At 37.2% G+C, this 21,208-nt stretch overlaps 1 protein-coding gene across 9 annotated transcripts in view; it reads right to left on the reverse strand.

Moving 5' to 3' along the window:
* Positions 1-21,208, reverse strand: part of kcc (solute carrier family 12 member kcc) — a 489,611-nt gene that overhangs the window by 44,137 nt on the left and 424,266 nt on the right. For all 9 annotated transcript variants that reach the window (XM_070099766.1, XM_053771234.2, XM_053771233.2 and 6 more), the window contains 7 exons: positions 17,182-17,381; positions 12,798-12,959; positions 12,258-12,414; positions 11,686-11,918; positions 8,906-9,065; positions 7,193-7,392; positions 2,891-3,051 (listed from right to left, as the gene is read on the reverse strand). In XM_070099766.1, coding sequence (XP_069955867.1) covers positions 2,891-3,051; positions 7,193-7,392; positions 8,906-9,065; positions 11,686-11,918; positions 12,258-12,414; positions 12,798-12,959; positions 17,182-17,381 — 1,273 coding nt within the window. The remainder of the gene's footprint in view (positions 1-2,890; positions 3,052-7,192; positions 7,393-8,905; positions 9,066-11,685; positions 11,919-12,257; positions 12,415-12,797; positions 12,960-17,181; positions 17,382-21,208) is intronic.

Raw genomic sequence — 21,208 nt, forward strand, 5'->3', positions numbered from 1 at the left:
AGTTGGACATTTATTGGACAATGACGTCATTTGTTTACTCTTGAACATCTGCAAATATCAAACATTTCCCCTACTTTGAGCTCCATTTCAAGGTTCTATTCATAGTAAAACCAATCAAAATCATCTCTATTTCTGTAATATGTTTTCCATTCCATCAAATGAGACCAAAAAAAAAGAGAATACAACCATAAATACTATACGAAAATACACCTCAAAGTCGGCATTTTAATCCATAAACACGGTCAGAGTTTTTTTTTTTCTCATTATGCACTGCATGCTGCAGGATTTTTTTTTATACAGTACACACTGACCACACAGACCCATTCTCTCACATGTGCGCCTACCAGCTTTCTCCTGGTTGATTTGAAGCCGCTAGAATTTTTGAGTATATATATATATACATCAAACAAATTGGCTCATAAGACGTATATATACAACCGAAACAGTCAAAATATGTCATTACACATCTTAGGAATTGTGGCAGTGGCAGAGTTTGTTTGGAGATAGGACAAGATAGTCCTTCAATATGACACTAATATCAACTCTACGACTTATTTATCTATCACAATTCATCTAATATGACATAATAAACAATATTGATAACAAAAACATGACATATAGCTTAGAATGAATAAAATACGTCATTAAATATGTCACGAATGTTGCTGTGTTGTTGTTGTTGGGTGTATAAAGGCCACTGAGACATAAGCTGTACATAGTGGTGGTGGAGGTGGCATCAGAGGCAGTAGAGACTAGAAACGGTGGTGCTGTCAGTCGCCCTGTATAACTCCAACAACATTGGAGGAGTTAGGTTCGTGCTGTCCTTTTTCTATCGATTAACTGCTTAACTTACTTGCTACACTGTTAATGCTACACTTTATCGCTGGCTGGCACTATAGCCTCTATCGACTTATGCTGTTTTAGTATCGTACATATCGCAGAATCACTAAAGAAGGCACATTCTTCCCTCTCTCTTCCTCCTCCACTTTGGTACTCTGCTACGAGTTCTTTCTTGAATTCTATAGTTTTTCTCACCTTCTTTACCAAAGGGCTGGCACTAGTACAATATTTTATGATGTTTTCATGTGTTTTATGATTGTTCATGGTTCAATAGGTTAAGGAAGCAGTATTGTATTATATTTCCCTACAATATATTAGGGCACCAAACATTCACAATTTTTCAACATTCGCAAGGTTCTTGATCCCATAACCCTTGCGAATGTTGAGGGAGACCTCATGCAGAGAATTTGGATTGTGGAAATTAGGAGAAGGTGTGAGTTAATGAAAGTATTAGTCAGAGGGCTGAAGAGGGGTTGTTGAGGTGGTCTGGTCATTTAGAGAGAATGGATTGAAGTAGAATGACATGAAGAGCTTATAAATCTGCAGGGGAAGGAAGGCGGGGTAGGGGTTGTCCTCAGAAAAGTTGGAGGGAGGTAATAAGGAGATTTTGTGGGCAAGGGGCTTGGACTTCCAGCAAGCGTATGTGAGGGTGTTAGATAGGAGTGAATGGAGATGAATGGTTTTTGGGACCTGACGAGCTGTTGGAGTGTGAGCAGGGTAATATTTAGTGAAGGGATTCAGGGAAACCGGTTATTTTTATATAGCCGGACTCGAGTACTGGAAATGGGAAGTACAATGCCTGCACTTTAAAGGAGGGATTTGGAATATTGGCAGTTTGGAGGGATATGTTATAAATCCTTATATATGCTTCTAAACTGTTGTATCTGGGTGCCTCTGCAAAAACAGTGATTATGTGTGAGTGAGGTGAAAGTGTTGAATGATGATGAAAGTATTTTCTTTTTGGGAATTTTCTTTCTTTTTGGGTCACCCTGCCTCAGTGGGAGACGGCCAACTTGTTGAAGAAAAAAAAGTATTACTTATTACCAAACCTCTTTCTACACGTAGTTCAATTAAAGGTTCCCCATATTCATTTACCCTTGCCACCCCAAATTTACTTACTACTCCCTCTACAACATTTTTACTCACTTTAGCACTGAGATCCTCATAGTATTGCTCTTAAACTAAGTAAATACAGTATATACAAAATAAAACAAAAATAACAGAAGTTTATATGCCTTAAAATTTTATATGACAAATCAACAGAAAAAAATTTATAAAATTATAAATAAATTACAGTAAAAGAAATCTGTAACAACTGAATAACTAAAACTGTATCATCTAAATTGCCACACATTCTCAACAAATTAATTTTTTAAAACAAAAATTCCTTCAAAATACACAATTCACTTGCTTGAGATATACTGTGCATACCAATTTTTGCCAAAATACATAAAAAGTTGAAAATGTTTTGTACAGTGCAGTACTTTGGAACAAAGATGTGTAGCAATTCGACTGAGGTTTTTAGGCCTATATTGTTCTTGAATAATACAGCATTAAGGAATGCAATCACAACACCTGAGAAAGTAATACAATACAATGAAATTTTTGTTAATTTTTCTGTTTGCAGAGCTATCCTCCTAGAGGCTATTCCCTAAACAATATACTAAAATGATGAGTAGTAAAGTGACACTAAAGATCTACGGCACCAACAAATGTCTACCGGTTACATCTGCCTCTTGATATTTCCGTGTTTTATTTCAACTGTCTTGCTATACCTTTGAAGAATTTCAAGTTTAACGTTATACTCTCGGAGCCTGGCCATGGGCCAAGCTATGTAATTAGGTGATAATGTAATGTTTTCTACCAACACTAAAATTACTGTGCAAGATGCAGAAGAATTACACACTGATCACAGAAAATGAAGATGAGAGAACAAGTATCTAGGCTTTACGAGTATCTAAGTTTCATGAGTATCTAGGTTTCACGGGTATCCAGGTTTCACGGGTATCCAGGTTTCATGGATATCTAGACTTCACAGTACTCTACTTACCGAATAATCTCCTTCAATAACTGATACTCCTATAGTCAGACCCTTGCCAGCCTTTAGCTGTGATGCAAATGTAAACAGCTTCTTGTACTTGGGTACTAAGTCCTTCGTTAACTTTGCTAGGATAAGAATCTGAGGACGCCAATTTTTGGTATGAGGTGGACCTGGAAAGACAAAGATAAATATGATATGGTTTGACTGCATTAAAATGAAGAAGTATCGCTGATCTATCATGCTGTGCTGTATTTCATATTACAGCCTCTCCTCACTTAACGATGGAGTTCCATTCCAAAGAACATGTCGGTAAATGAATTCGTCGCTAAGTCAGGAGCACACTACATGTATAATGATAGTGGGTTTGTGTCAACCATCTTTAGTATTGTTTTAATGTCACCTTTGCACCATTTATAACATTTCTGGTATATTTTTAAATGTTTATAGTACTGTACTGTATATTGTAATAAACAGAATAGAGGAAATCAGCTCTAATATACATTATTTAGGTATGCATACTGGTCAGAGAGCTTGTCATAAGTCCGAGTCGTCGGTAAACGAGTATATTGCTAAGTGAGGGGAGGCTGTATAAAGAATTTAACAAGGGAAAAATAATGAGTAAAACCACCTCATTTCACCAGCTCTTCAACTCCTTTTCCCCTCCTTCCCTTCTATAAGTCCAGTACGCAGAATATATAGAAAACCCTCTTATAAAGCAACTACATAGTGCGAGTTTTTGTAAATGCTATTGAAAAAGTGCCTTCAACATTTCACAGCCTGTGAAAAGCCTTAATAGTAAGCTTTGTGAATGTGGCTACAAACTGAGAATTTGTGGGTCCAAACGGTGTGCTGCCATTTGGACACACAAATTCTATCCCGATAAAAGTTTGTTCTGCAGTGTGTCCCTTCTGCACTGAGCATTTGTATCGCTGCTGTCCTTTCCTGATTATTTGCCTCAGTTTTTCATATTTTTGCTAATGACAGATGCCTATCTTCTCGACTATTATTATTCTACTAAAAAAGTTTAGACCCTCAAATAATAATTTAGGCAAGCAATAAAAGTCAGGTGCTCCTTGACTTATGATGAGGTTATGTTCCAATTAATCTATTTTAAGTTAAAAATATCCTAAGTTGAAAACAAATATATACGATATATAAGTAAATAAATAAGTATACAGCAGGGCCCCACTTATACGGCAGGTTAGGTCCCAGGCTACCGCCGTAAAGCGGAAACCGCCGTAAAGTGGAACACCCTTTTTTCCACTTATAAATGCATACAAACACTAGATAACAAGTTTACACTAACATATATTAAGTTAGCAATAGAACCAGGCATCAAAAAACAATAAAAAAGTACAATACACACATAGTGCACTCATTACTTACCTTAAAATATTTATAGTCTTAATCTAGGGTGAGACAAGTAGTATTTATTGTAAGAAATCAAGTGTGGTATGTATGGTAGTCAGCCAGGCTACCTTACCAGGCCACCCCACCCACACATACTATTCTATGATATTTAGGCATCCCAGAGCGATAAAATGTATATGCAGTTCACTCATTACTTACCTTAAAATATAGGGTGAGATGAGTAGTATTTATTGTAAAAAATCAAGTGCAGTATGTATGGTAGTCAGCCGGGCTACCATACCAGGCCAACCCACCCACACATACTATTCTATGATATTTAAGCATCCCAGAGCAATAAAATGTATATACAGTTCACTCATTACTTACCTTAAAATATTTGTAGTCTTAATGTAGGGTCAGGAGTAAGTAAATGAGATAAAACGAATAAATGAGAGAGAGAAAGAATGAGTGCATGAGAGAGGACAGGCGCAGAGTTATGTAAACAAACCAGGCGAAGGTAAGTTTTGTAAACAAAGTGTACACGTCTGGTTTGTGTACAAGTTATATTGTGTACAGGTTGTCTCTACATTGATACGGTAGAATAAATAAAGAAGAACACTCCCTTCTCATGTAACATCATTTTGAGAAGAAATGATGCTCTGGGTGAAGGCAATGGAAATAAGTCAGACATTTTTGGGTTATCCTAGGTTCTCTACACATATGTTATGTATGATACTCTATGTAACTGTATTTGTGTATACCTGAATAAACTTACATACATACGAAAGGAATAATTTTCTACAGTTACCCACAGTAACACATTTTCTCTTATGTTAGATTAGAGAAAATGTTATTCTTGCCGTCACTTGTACAAGTTATCTGGCTACCACATCTCATATTTATGTTTATTTATTCTATTGTGGGGTGTATTTATCATCTTTTTATGTTGTGTATCGTGTTTATTATATAATTTTGAAAAAAATATCATGGATGGATTAATGAAAATGTGTATATTAACGTAGTATACGACATTTAATGAGACTCGGTGATTATTATTATTATTATCATTTCTAATATGGCATCACTTGTGCAAGTCGTCTGCTACCACATCTCACATTTATGTTTATTTATTCTACTGTGGGGTGTATTTATCTTATTTATATGTTATGCATCGTGTTTATTATATAATTTTGAAAAAATATCATAGATGGATTAATGAAAATGTGTATATTAATGTAATATACCACATTTAAATGAGACTCGATGATTATTATTATCATTACTAATATGACGTCTGGAGACATAAGACACTCTTACTGATTTTAATGTGTACCTGCATGCCAGCACAGTATGTAAGCTTATTTAGGTACAGGTATACATAAGTATAATTATCAGAGTATATATAAAATATGAAATAACTTTTAAAAACATTTGAAATTTTGGAGTTTCCAGACAAAATGGAGAGACTTAGTGCTTACTGAGCTCACAGAGAATGTAAACAAACAGGGTGGGGCGCGGTGACCGTATTAGAAAGTCAGGTGGGGGGAGCCGTATAGCGAGTTTTGGTCATAATTTGAAATGACCGTATTAGTGGAACGCCGTAAAGTGAAACGCCGTAAAGCGGGGCCCTGCTGTATAAACAAATAATTACTGTAACTAACTAAATACCAGTACTGAAACATAAATAAATACACCTACCATCTGACTTACGACCGAGTTTGGTTCTGAGAAACCGGTCGTAAGTTGAAATGGTCGTAAGTCGAACTTTACTACTGAATATCAACAAAACATTTTTGTAATAACTTTATTTTATTGTTTTATTTTGGTATTTCATGTTTTACTTTACTTTTTATGTTGTTAGTACTGTATTTTATACTGTGAAGTTTAGGATAAACACTGTGTACAACACAAATAGTTGTTTATTTCCCAGAAATTTGGCATAAAAAACACGGTCATAAGTCGAGTGGTCGTAAGTCGAGCAGGTCATAAGTCGGATGGTAGGTGTACAAGTTAATCCTATCTAAGTCTGACGACTACTGAGTGTTCATCACCATTGCATCATTGTAAAGTCGAAATATCATAAATCGAACCATCACAAAGCAAGGATCATCTGTATGTCTCAGTCTGTCTTTGACTATTATCAAGTCCAGACAGAATCAAAACATCATTTTACGATTTATTTCTAATTTATGGGTTACTGTATTTATTTCTTTCTTTCAACACACTGGCCATATCCCACCGAGGCGGGGTGGCCCAAAAGGAAAAACGAAAGTTTCTCCTTTTACATTTAGTAATATATACAGGAGAAGAGGTTACAAGCCCCTTGCTCCCAGCATTTTAATCGCCTCTTACAACACGCACGGCTTACAGAGGAAGAATTCTGTTCCACTTCCCCATGGAGATAAGAGGAAATAAACAAGAATAAGAACTAGAAAGAAAATAGAAGAAAACCCTGAGGGGTGTGTGTATATATGCTTGTACATGTACGTGTAGTGTGACCTAAGTGTAAGTAGAAGTAGCAAGATGTACCTGAAATCTTGCATGTTCATGAGACAGAAAAAGGGACACCAGCAATCCTACCATCATGTAAAACAATTACAGGCTTTCCTTTTACACTCACTTGGCAGGACAGCAGTACCTACCTGGGCGGTTGCTGTCTACCAACCTACTACCTAGGTACTGTATTTATATACTGTGTAAATACAATAAAATCACAGTAAACAGCTGATATCACAATATGCAGAACAACCACTGTGAAAAGAAGAGCAAACTTCCAAGCATTTTCATGATTTTCTCACAGTTCCTTGATTATGTGAGAAATCACGAAAGCATCTGAAAGTTCACTATTTTTTTCAGTGGTTGTCCTGCATAATGTGAAAAATACAAAATAAAACTTAATGGAATTTCGTCTGTAATTGTTCAAAATGACCTTAAAAGTTTTCCAAAATGAAAAGAATATACCTTCTTCCAATCTTAGAAGTGAATAGCGTGCAGCAGAAAGAGCAAGACCTCTGATGCCATCTCCCCACTCCTTTTCTGCTCCACGGAATTCGATGTACTTATAGATAATACCAGCAATTAGCATAGCCAGCAGAGCATAATACCAGGAGGTCATGAACATTACTGTGATGCACAGCGAGAGACCCACAAAGGACAAAGACCTGAAATGCAAAATTTGTTTTAAATGCAGTGATTTATTTTACCCAGCATCATGATATAACTATTATCAGTCAACTAATCTCCAAGCACTTCAACTTAACTCCTATACATATATATGTTTAATGTATAAGAGAAAAGAGGATAAGTGAGTGTAAGAATTACAGGGAATTAAGTCTATTAGTCTCTCCTTGAAGAAGTGGAGAATTCTTCTGCCATAAGCCATGCATGTCATAAAAGGAAAAAAAAAAATGCCAGGAGCAAAGAGATAGTAATCTCTTCTCCTGTATAAATTATTAAGTGCAAAAAGAAGAAAAGCATTTTTTTTTGGGTCACCCTGCCTCAGTGGGAGATGGCCCATGTGTTAAAAAAAAAAATCTGTCGGGTATACCAGGGCAAGTGTAGGACAGAATTATCAAAAGAATTATGAGAAAAACAAAAAGTAGAAGTGCAGAAGAACAAGGAGGGTTGAGGACGGAAGACAGATGTGTGGATCAAGTCTTTGCATTACAGTATGGGTGAGAAGTACTTAGATTAGGGAAAGGAGCTGATTTTGTATATTTGTGGATTTGGAAATATTTGAAAGGGTGCTAGTGGAGCAATATAGAAGGTGCTGCAAATGTACAGAACAAGTGATAATCTGTTAGAAACTGTAAGAGATTTCTTTATGAAGAGCAAAGGCTTAGGTTAGAATATGTGGGAGAAAAAAACAGATGCTTATACTGTACTCCTGAAAGGGGAAAATGATAAAAGGTGCCCTGACTGTCCTTAAGATAGCAAGAAAACTTTGATGTCTTGCCTATTAGAACAATCACTGACCTATATGAGACTTCCTATCCCTTTGCTACCACATGTACATTAATTGCAAGACATTGTAAATGATTTAGACAGAAAATGCATGAAGTGGAAGGTCAGTGCAAATAAAGGAAAGAAAGTGATCCAGTACCTGATGAGTATACCATGTTGGGGAAGAATCTTCTTGTCATGGAAGCGGTGTGCCCGTGCATTCATCAATCAATTTATATGCCAAATCCCCAAAATTTTTTGCCTATCAGCAATGCACAAAAAACTGATTGTTTGGTCTACTGATTATGGAATGCAAAGAGTGTACAGTGTGATGAATGAAAAAAAACAGGTGATAAAATAAATTAGGGATGACATATACATTGTGTGGATAACAGAAACAATGGGTGACTTCTAGTTGATAAAGAGAAAATACTGAAGTCAGATAAATGGGAGATGACTAACAAGGTAGGTTTGGCCAAGACAATGTGAATGTTTGCATGAAAGTTTAGGAAGATAGTATGTAAGATCACAATGCTTAGAGATATCTGCTTTTGTCACCCTACATCAGTGAAAACTGCCTTGACTGTGCTGTGCTAGAGACAGGTACACGTCAAAAGAAGCTTAATACATACACACAAAGATAATTAATACATACACAACATTTACTACACTAAGACCCTCTGTAATTGAAACAATAATACAGTGGGAAATTTTTCACGCCCATATACTTACCAATGATAATACTTAAATCTTGGCCGCCAGTTAGGAGTTCGCAAGAGAGTTTGCAATGCACAGGCAAGATTGACAAACCCGTAGCACATGAGGAAGAACATGGACAGAATTGGAGCAATGTAATCCAAGTTACCGATCAAAATACCAAGTTGACAAATACCTAGAATAAAAATATAAAAACAGCATAATTAGCAGAAGTAAATAAACTGTGCAGGAAGATAGACAAAGAGCGTAATTAGCAGAAGTAAATAAACTGCACAGGAAATTAACTAAGTACATTGGCCTTGTTGCAGTATTTTTTCTTCTCAAAAGAAATGGTAAATTACTAGAGAAAATATTGTCATAACTGTGTCCCCAACCACCTGCAGGGAACAAGTTGTTACATGTTAAACAAAACTGATTTCTAATGTATCCTCTGTTGTCTAACATATGTGTTTTAAATGAACTGTTATTCTGTAAGGGTTGGCTATACAGTAAACCCTCGCTTAATGATATTAATCCATTCCTGAGAGCTCATCGTTAGACGAAATTATCGTTAGCCGAATTAATTTTCCCATAAGAAATAATGGAAATCCAATTAATCTGTTCCAGACAGCCAAAAGTATTAAATTTTTTTTTTTTCATGAAATATACATTTCCCTACAAAGAAAACAATGAGACATGCACAATAACTATATAAATAAATGTTAAAATGACACTTACCTTTACTGAAGAGTATTGATGATTGATGAGACACTGTTTTTCTTGAACACTCTGGGATTTTCAGAGTGATACACGAGTAAAGGGTTCATTTTGCAATCCCCACTAACATTACAACAAAACAAGAAAGTTAGCCTGTCTTTCATAGGCTTGTGTCCTGGGAGTGCTTTTTCCTCCTGAGTAATGTAGATCCTGTTTGGCATTTTCTTCCAGAACAGGCCTGCTTCATCACAATTGAACGCTTGTTGGGGTTGGAATTTTTCAGCTTCGCCATGCCTTATCACACTGTGTATGCCACTACGATTCTTAAATCTCTCAACCCAACCTTTGCTGGCCTTAAATTCACCAATATGAGCACTAGTTCCAGGCATTTTTTCCTGTTCACCTGGGTGTTAGTCGACTGGTGTGGGTTGCATCCTGGGGGACAAGATTAAGGACCCCAATGGAAATAAGTTAGACAGTCCTCGATGACTCACTGACTTTCTTGGGTTATCCTGCGTGGCTAACCCTCTGGGGTTAATTGTTTCTTGGTAATTGTTTCTCATTAAGCCACACCAACAACAGTCTCTCCACATCTTCGAGTAGCACAACTGACAGTGGTGCAGCAACAGCTGATGGTGGTGCAGCAGCAGCTAACCATGGTACAATAGTATTTCAATGGTATTTCTCACACTTTTTACCACAGGGTTGGCACAAGAAGCTTTCTTTGGGCCCATGGTGGCTTATTTAGCAATTACAAGCACTATAAACAATGGAATAATACAAAATATATCGAATGTATGCATGAAACCAGCCACCCTGGCTTGTAAACAATGACGGCAGGGCAGCTGAGGCACTCAGGCTGGATGAACAGGTTCGGGACGAATCACGTTGGGCGAGTTTTTTATTGTTAGACAGGACAAAATTTTTACGCTCAAACACTTTGTTAGGCAGATTTAACATTATGTGATGCGTTCGTTAGGCGAGGGTCCACTGTACATGGCTGCCAAATACTAAATAAATAACAAAAAAGCTAACCAATTTAATCCAAACTTGATATCCACATTTCTGCTATGCAGTTACTGAAAATACGGCTCTGCATAAATTCAGTTAATGGGGTATTCAAAATTGATAACATAGATGTGCAATGAATATTATCATAGATGGATATTTTCCTACTCATAACCCACATTATAACAACATTACGTATATAACTAAAGCATCTATGGAAATTTGCTTATATTAATGTTGTTTATTTAAATCATATTAACAGCAGGCAAAACACAAAGCACAAAACTCTCTTCGACATCTCTCGTGCCTCACCCTATGCAAAAATGCAATCCACATAAAGGGCCCCATGATCCGGAATCCATTGCCCAAACCAGAAAAAGGTTGCCTGTCTGCCAATCAATTTAAGGCTATATGTACATAATTAAAAATCACCTCATCTCCCAAAATTAACTATACTAACACTATACTATTCTGAAATCATAGAACCAGTTTGAAACAAAAATTTTCTACCTCTCTTTTTATAATAATACATAATTAAAATTTACCACTCAGTAACTTAAGTCTAGTTTTAAGTAGTTTTTAACTAATACCATTAATTTGCCCAAAATACTCATGTATGCTCGTGGCTTTCTTTGTGCTTAACAATATTGTATTACATGTAAACTACATACTGTATACTAAGCAAAGAAATAAAAATTTTGAATTTTTGAATTTGAATGAGTGATGGATGATTGATGATTAATAATAATAAGATCTTTATTTACTACAAGCACATGTACAAGGTATACAGGCCTAGCTGACATCAATAACATACTACTATATAGAAAGCCCCTTGTTATGCTGAGCATTTCGGGCAAATCAGGTCCTTGTCCCAGGTTGCGACTGACACCAGTCGACTAACTCCTAGGTACCCCTTTTGCTGATGGGTGAACATAGACAACCCATGTAAAGAAACATGCCCAATGTTTCCACCCGTGCTGGGAATTGAACGCAGACCATTTCCATGTGATGCGAAAGCTTTAGCGATCAGGATACGGGGCACCGTAACCAAGAATGATGATGACAGTGAATGACACCAGTAATAAACTTACAGCCTGTAAGCAGTAGTGCTCTAAGTGGCTCTCCTCGGGCAGAAGATTGTGAGAATGGTAGCAAGAATGGGATGATGCCATCTTTACTAATGGCTTGCAGTAATCTTGGTGCTCCTGTGAGTGACTGGAGTCCAGCACCTATAGTAGAAAGCAGAGATCCAACCAGGATCACCCACTCATTTGGCCATGAAATTGATGCAATGGCCAGTTTCCCTCCCACACTGTAACCAAACCTGTCAGGACATAAATGCAAATTGTTAAATGCATTTCAACAAATCCTAGAAAAACTACAGAACTGCATTAAAATTTTTGCTTAATGTAATATTTCTTAATAAATACTATACCTAAACCTTCAAAGCATAGTCTATATATTTATTAATAATCTTTTAGTTTATTTAACATAAAGAATAAAAAATACATACTATTTTTCTTACATATTTAAACAATTGGCAAATAATTAAATTTATATCTTGCTAACTGCAATAAAAATATACTTATAAAGCCTACAAGACTGCTAATTCACTACTATATACCAGAAAAGGAACATTCTGTTATTAAAAATGAAAACTCACTTATCTCTCATTAGATTAATATCATAGGATCCAGCAAACAGGAGCAAGTAACTTAAGTACACACAAGATGTTGCAGTAATGGCAGCCAATGTTCCTATAGGAATGCTCTTCTGTGCATCAGCTAAATCTCCAGATCTGTTGCTCCCTGCCATAATTCCTGCAATGAGGAGTCATGTCATCAGCTATTCTTTGTGGAACATTGTCACATGCTATGGTATATAAAACAAATGTTTTCTTATATGAAATAATGATAAACTACCCACTTACCAGTTCATATATGCCCAGCAATCATCTGCCCACTGGGCAGACATGAAAACATTTCCACAATCATGTAAACAAAATTTTTTTTTCTTCATGTTCCACACACACACACACACACACACACACACACACACACACACACACACACACACACACACACACACACACACACACACACACACACACACACACACACAGAAATATGAGAAAATGCCATATTCCTGATGACAAGCAAATCATGAATCATACACAATTCAGTCAGTTGTCATAAACACCAACCTGTACATGAAGGGAAGAAGATGCCAACCAGCACAGTGAAGGAGGTTGTTATGTCAATGATAATCTGGTTGTAGGTGGGGTTATTTAGAGACTCATAATCATCAGGGCTATTCGTGTCTGCCACAATCTGTCCTTTCTCCATGAAGTGAGAACCCAAGTTAGCTGTAGGAAAACATGTAAGACTGGACATAATTTTATGAAAGTATAGATTCTTTCAGGAGAAATTAGTTATTTATGGTGAGAATAAATTGCATCACAGTCTCTCCTCACTTACTGACGTACTCATTTACCAATGACTCAGGCTTGCGACTGGCTCCCTGACCAGTATGCATACCTAAATAACGTATATTAGAGCTGATTTCCTCTATTCTGTGTATTACAATATACAGTACAATACTATATAAATATACCAGATATGTCGTAAATGGTGCAAAGGTGATATTAAAACAATATCAAAGATGGTTGACACAAACCCACTACCATTATAGTATGTTCCTCACTTAGCGACAAATTCGTTTACCAACGTGGTGTTAGGAATGGAACTCTGTCGTTAAATGAGGAAAGGCTGTATAGTATTACCACAAAAATTTTAAAAGCAAATAAGTGTAAAGCATTAACACTATATGACCTAAAAACCCAAAAAATAGAAAAAAAAAATGCCTCCCTAAAAAATTAGCTAAATCTCTAAACTATGAAATATGGTAATATTTTAAGTGATAGCAATAAAAAAATGTAAACACCGTTTTTGGTAATAATGGTAGAATTACCGACAAAAGGTTAGGTAAACGGACACAGATGCAACTAATGTGACATTTTAGTGTGTCAATGTGTTGCTCTCCAAGAGCTTTGTCAAGGCGTTACAGCTTGACAAAGTTCACGGAGAGCAAAACGTTGCCACAATACAATGTCACATTAGTGCATCTGTGTCCATTTACTTGACAGTACAGATTTTGTTCTCCAGGCTATAATTACTGCCTACTATTCAGCAGAACTCAGTCATTAGGTTACATTTTACAATGCATATAACCTAAATAAATCATGGAAGAATTAAACATTTCTTGTGTCCATTATTATTTTGGGAGATACTAGCAAAAATAGTACATTTATTTTGGCTGTGCAACACATTTCAGCTATGTAATCAATCTTTAGCATCGAGTTATTATTTTATTATTTATTATTATCACACTGGCCGATTCCCACCAAGGCAGGGTGGCCCGAAAAAGAAAAACTTTCACCATCATTCACTCCATCACTGTCTTGCCAGAAGGGTGCTTTACACTACAGTTTTTAAACTGCAACATTAACACCCCTCCTTCAGAGTGCAGGCACTGTACTTCCCATCTCCAGGACTCAAGTCTGGCCTGCCGGTTTCCCTGAACCCCTTCATAAATGTTACTTTGCTCACACTCCAACAGCACGTCAAGTAATAAAAACCATTCGTCTCCATTCACTCCTATCAAACACACTCACACACGCCTGCTGGAAGTCCAAGCCCCTCGCACACAAAACCTCCTTTACCTCCTCCCTCAAACCTTTCCTAGGCCGACCCCTACCCCGCCTTCCTTCCACTACAGACTGATACACTCTTGAAGTCATTCTGTTTCGCTCCATTCTCTCTACATGTCCGAACCACCTCAACAACCCTTCCTCAGCCCTCTGGACAACAGTTTTGGTAATCCCGCACCTCCTCCTAACTTCCAAACTACGAATTCTCTGCATTATATTCACACCACACATTGCCCTCAGACATGACATCTCCACTGCCTCCAGCCTTCTCCTCGCTGCAACATTCATCACCCATGCTTCACACCCATATAAGAGTGTTGGTAAAACTATACTCTCATACATTCCCCTCTTTGCCTCCAAGGACAAAGTTCTTTGTCTCCACAGACTCCTAAGTGCACCACTCACCCTTTTCCCCTCATCAATTCTATGATTCACCTCATCCTTCATAGACCCATCCGCTGACACGTCCACTCCCAAATATCTGAATACATTCACCTCCTCCATACTCTCTCCCTCCAATCTGATATCCAATCTTTCATCACCTAATATTTTTGTTATCCTCATAACCTTACTCTTTCCTGTATTCACTTTTAATTTTCTTCTTTTGCACACCCTACCAAATTCATCCACCAATCTCTGCAACTTCTCTTCAGAATCTCCCAAGAGCACAGTGTCATCAGCAAAGAGCAACTGTGACAACTCCCACTTTATGTGTGATTCTTTATCTTTTAACTCCATGCCTCTTGTCAAGACCCTCGCATTTACTTCTCTTACAACCCCATCTATAAATATATTAAACAACCATGGTGACATCACACATCCTTGTCTAAGGCCTACTTTTACTGGGAAATAATTTCCCTCTTTCCTATGTACTCTAACTTGAGCCTCACTATCCTCGTAAAAACTCTTCACTGCTTTCAGTAACCTACCTCCTACACCATACACCTGCAACATCTGCCACATTGCCCCCCTATCCACCGTCATACGCCTTTTCCAAATCCATAAATGCCACAAAGACCTCTTTAGCCTTATCTAAATACTGTTCACTTATATGTTTCACTGTAAACACCTGGTCCACACACCCCCTACCTTTCCTAAAGCCTCCTTGTTCATCTGCTATCCTATTCTCCGTCTTACTTTTAATTCTTTCAATAATAACTCTACCATACACTTTACCAGGTATACTCAACAGACTTATCCCCCTATAATTTTTGCACTCTCTTTTGTCCCCTTTGCCTTTATACAAAGGAACTATGCATGCTCTCTGCCAATCCCTAGGTACCTTACCCTTTTCCATACATTTATTAAATAATTGCACCAACCACTCCAAAACTATATCCCCACCTGCTTTTAACATTTCTATCTTTATCCCATCAATCCCGGCTGCCTTACCCCCTTTCATTTTACCTACTGCTTCACGAACTTCCCCCACACTCACAACTGGCTCTTCCTCACTCCTACAAGATGTTATTCCTCCTTGCCCTATACACGAAATCACAGCTTCCCTATCTTCATCAACATTTAACATTTAGCATCGAGTTATGTCACACAAATGTTAACAAGGATACATCAGGACTTATGGCAGGGATAAGGTTAAATTACACTGTTATTTTTAGTCAGGTCTGGTTATTCTTTTACTATCTGCACAACAAAATAGTACTATCTCAACTGCAAAACTAACTTCATATCTTACCATTCAAACTATAATTAATAGTCAAAAATAGCCAAGTAGCAATTTTAAACTACAATCATTTTTAAATTTATATATTTAATTAAGAGTAGGTAGTAGGTTGGTAGACAGCAACCACCCAGGGAGGTACTACCGTCCTGCCAAGTAAGCGTAAAACGGAAACCTGTAATTGTTTTACATGATGGTAGGATTGCTGGTGTCTTTTTTCTGCCTCATAAACATGCAAGATTTCAGGTACGTTTTGCTACTTCCTCTTACACTTAGGTCACACTACACATGCATGTACAAGCATATATATATATACACACACCCCTCTGGGTTTTCTTCTATTTTCTTACTATTTCTTGTTCTTGTTTATTTCCTGTTATCTCCATAGGAAAGTGGATCAGAATTCTTTCTCCATATGCCATGCGTGTTGTAAGAGGCAACTAAAATGCCAGGAGCAAGGGGCTAGTAACCCCTTCTCCTGTATATATTACTAAATGTAAAAGGAGAAACTTTTGTTTTTCCTCTTGGGCCACCCCGCCTCAGTGGGATACGGCCGATGTGTTGAAAGAAAGAATTTAATTAAGACTAGGTAGTAGGTTGGTAGACAGCAAGCGCCCAGGGAGGTACTACCGTCCTGCCAAGTGAGTGTAAAATGAAAGCCTGTAATTGTTTTACATGATGGTAGGATTGCTGGTGTCCAATTTTCTGTCTCATAAACATGCAAGATTTCAGGTACATCTTGCTACTTCTACTTACACTTAGGTCACACTACACATACATGTACAAGCATATATATACGCACCCTTCTGGGTTTTCTTCTATTTTCTTACTAGTTCTTGTTCTTGTTTATTTCCTCTTACCTCCAAGGGAAAGTGGAACAGAATTCTTCCTCCATAAGCTATGCGTGTTGTAAGAGGCGACTAAAATGCCAGGAGCAAGGGGCTAGTAACCCCTTCTCCTGTATAAATTACTAAATTTAAAAAGAGAAACTTTCGTTTTTCTTTTTGGGCCACCCTGCCTCGGTGGGATACAGCTGGTTTGTTGAAAGAAGAAGAAGATTTAATTAAGAATAGTACTCTGCTATTTTGGAACAACTAGCATTCCCAAAATAAGGTTGCACTTCAGTAGAAATTACAATAAACTTAAGATGTGAAATAGCAAACAACGCTATACAAACATATGATAATAATGGAAACTTACAAGTAAATACGCCAGATGCTAGTCCTACGATTGCTGGCCGTGTGGAGACATTGTGTGTGGCAAAGTAGGGATCACACTCATTAATGTTTTGTGTAACAGTACCATTTTCCATTGTACAATAAATATTCCATAGATCTCCACCAATTTCTCTGGTGCAATTATCAACTTGGCTAACCAGTCTAGCTCCTAAAAAACACATCCTGAAATAAAATAATTTTTATAAATATTGCAAAATAAGGCAATGGTTGAAATACAATTAGATATTATAAAGAAATTCAATCTTATAAATACAGTAATACAGTATTTACTGTATAGCAATTCCAGTGTTTCATGACACGAGGTTCAAAATATTAAATCTGAAATGCTTTAATACATTATTAATTTAATCACAAGGAAGCATTAAGCAAGCCTGAGGTAATCAAGTTTGATCCAAGGAAGGGGGAGGTAGGTCTTACTCTTTATATTGAGCCCATCACCACACACGCACATACACACAGTTTATCTCTATTTCTTGTTGGGCTTAACAAACCATTAACCAGTCTTTCCAACAGATCATTTCAAATGTGTTGTACTGGATAAGTGAAAAATGGCAAATGTGATACCCATTTACAATGTGAGGATAGATCCTTAGCTTCAAATTATAGACTAATCAACATAACCTCAATTATGGGAAATTTGATGCACTCAATAACTGATGATGCAATTTTCCTTCTGAATTTACTAGCCATTTTTAACTAAAGTATTTGAGGCATTAGACCAAGATAAAGAATATAATATTGTGTATATGGACTCTAGTAAGGCCTTTGATAAAGTTTCACACACGATGCTGATTAACTACATATCCATATTCTCAATGTCATGAACATATGTAAAACAATATACAGTGGTACCTCAGTATACGTCCGCTTTGGAATAAGTCCATGAACATGTGTAAAACAATATACAGTGGTACCTCGGTATATGTCCATTTTGGAATAAGTTCAACTTGGTGTATGTCCTGTTTGGATGCAAAAATTTTTGCTTGGTATAAGACCTTTGTTTAGAATACAACTCGCATGCTAGATCTTGTATGGGTCAAAATGAGTCACGACACCGTGCGCTACCCTTGTTTACCCTCTCTCGAGACAAAGCCATGACTGCCCACTAGCATCAGTATGCCCATTGCTACCATTCAGTGAACAACCTGTGCTGTAACTCTGTGAATTTTCACGTGATTTTGTGTTTTTTTTCATATAAATTTTTAGTAAATTCATTAACCATGAGTTCTAAGAAAGTTAATGAGAAAAGCCAAGCAATGAAGAAAATGGTTAGGATCACCATGGAAATGAAAAAAGAGACTGTTGAAAAATATGAAGGTGGCATGCGTAGCCAGGACTTGGCTGCTGCATACTGTATGCCGAAAACAATGGTATCTATGATTGTGAAAAACAAAGATGTTATTAAATCAGCTAACATTGCAAAGGGGATGAAATTGATTACCAAACACAGATCAGGGACATCAGAGCATGTTGAAAAATTGCTTTTGATCTGGATAACAGATAAACAGTGTGCCGGCAGTAGCATATCAGAAGCAATGATCTGCGAAAAGGCAAAACTGATGCATGCCGATCTTTTGAAAAACAAGGCAGGAATGAACCAAGAAAGTGAAATTTAAAGCCAGCCATGGCTGGTTTGATAATTTTAAGAAGAGGACTGGCATTCACAGTGTTGTGAGACATGGAGAGGGAGCCAGTGCTGATAAAGATGCTGCCAATGATTTTGTTACAGAGTTTGGGGAGTTCGTGGATGCTGAGGGTTTTGTTCCCAACAAGTTTTTAATTGCGACAAAACAGGCCTGTTTGGGAAGAAAATACCTAACAGGACTTAAATTACACAAGAGGAGAAGGCATCACCAGGACACAAGCCAATGACGGACAGGTTAACTCTCTTGTTCTGTGCCAGTACAAGTGGGGATTGCAAACTGAAGCCTCTACTGATCTACCACTATGAAAATATAAAAAATATAAAAAATATAAAAATATAAAAAAATATAACATGCAGAAAAATCAGTTACATGTGATGTGGTAGTCAAACAGCAAGGCTTGGGTAACCAGAGAATATTTCACCAAATAGTTTAATGAGTAATTGTGGTAGGGGATCTGAATGCTAAAGTAGGAGAAACTTTTAGAGAGGGTGTTGTAGGTAAGTTTGGGGTGCCAGGTGTAAATGATAATGGGAGCCCTTTGATTGAACTTTGTATAGAAAGGGGTTTAGTTATAGGTAATACATATTTTAAGAAAAAGAGGATAAATAAGTATACAAGATATGATGTAGGGCGAAATGACAGTAGTTTGTTGGATTATGTATTGGTAGATAAAAGACTGTTGAGTAGACTTCAGGATGTACATGTTTATAGAGGGGCCACAGATATATCAGATCACTTTTTAGTTGTAGCTACACTGAGAGTAAAAGATAGATGGGGTACAAGGAGAATAGAAGCATCAGGGAAGAGAGAGGTGAAGGTTTATAAACTAAAAGAGGAGGCAGTTAGGGTAAGATAAAAATAGCTATTGGAGGATAGATGGGCTAATGAGAGCATAGGCAATGGGGTCGAAGAGGTATGGGGTAGGTTCAAAAATGTAGTGTTAGAGTGTTCAGCAGAAGTTTGTGGTTACAGGAAAGTGGGTGAGGGAGGGAAGAGGAGCGACTGGTGGAATGATGATGTAAAGAGAGCAGTAAGGGAGAAAAAGTTAGCATATGAGAAGTTTTTACAAAGTAGAAGTGATGCAAGGAGGGAAGAGTATATGGAGAAAAAGAGAGAGGTTAAGAGAGTGGTGAAGCAATGTAAAAAGAGAGCAAATGAGAGAGTGGGTGAGATGTTATCAACAAATTTTGTTGAAAATAAGAAAAAGTTTTGGAGTGAGATTAACAAGTTAAGGAAGCCTAGAGAACAAATGGATTTGTCAGTTAAAAATAGAAGAGGAGAGTTATTAAATGGAGAATTAGAGGTATTGGGAAGATGGAGGGAATATTTTGAGGAATTGTTAAATGTTGATGAAGATAGGGAAGCTGTGATTTCGTGTATAGGGCAAGGAGGAATAACATCCTGTAGGAGTGAGGAAGAGCCAGTTGTGAGTGTGGGGGAAGTTCGTGAGGCAGTAGGTAAAATGAAAGGGGGTAAGGCAGCCGGGATTGATGGGATAAAGATAGAAATGTTAAAAGCAGGTGGGGATATAGTTTTGGAGTGGTTGGTGCAATTATTTAATAAATGTATGGAAGAGGGTAAGGTACCTAGGGATTGGCAGAGAGCATGCATAGTTCCTTTGTATAAAGGCAAAGGGGACAAAAGAGAGTGCAAAAATTATAGGGGGATAAGTCTGTTGAGTATACCTGGTAAAGTGTATGGTAGAGTTATTATTGAAAGAATTAAGAGTAAGACGGAGAATAGGATAGCAGATGAACAAGGAGGCTTTAGGAAAGGTAGGGGGTGTGTGGACCAGGTGTTTACAGTGAAACATGTAAGTGAACAGTATTTAGATAAGGCTAAAGAGGTCTTTGTGGCATTTATGGATTTGGAAAAGGCGTATGACAGGGTGGACAGGGGGGCAATGTGGCAGATGTTGCAGGTGTATGGTGTAGGCGGTAGGTTACTGAAAGCAGTGAAGAGTTTTTACGAGGATAGTGAGGCTCAAGTTAGAGTATGTAGGAAAGAGGGAAATTATTTCCCAGTAAAAGTAGGCCTTAGACAAGGATGTGTGATGTCACCATGGTTGTTTAATATATTTATAGATGGGGTTGTAAGATAAGTAAATGCGAGGGTCTTGGCAAAAGGTGTGGAGTTAAAAGATAAAGAATCACACATAAAGTGGGAGTTGTCACAGTTGCTCTTTGCTGATGACACTGTGCTCTTGGGAGATTCTGAAGAAAAGTTGCAGAGATTGGTGGATGAATTTGGTAGGGTGTGCAAAAGAAGAAAATTAAAAGTGAATACAGGAAAGAGTAAAGTTATGAGGATAACAAAATGATTAGGTGATGAAAGATTGGATAT

The sequence above is a fragment of the Cherax quadricarinatus genome, chromosome 5 (assembly GCF_038502225.1).
Source record: "Cherax quadricarinatus isolate ZL_2023a chromosome 5, ASM3850222v1, whole genome shotgun sequence".
Taxonomy (NCBI): Eukaryota; Metazoa; Arthropoda; class Malacostraca; order Decapoda; family Parastacidae; genus Cherax; species Cherax quadricarinatus.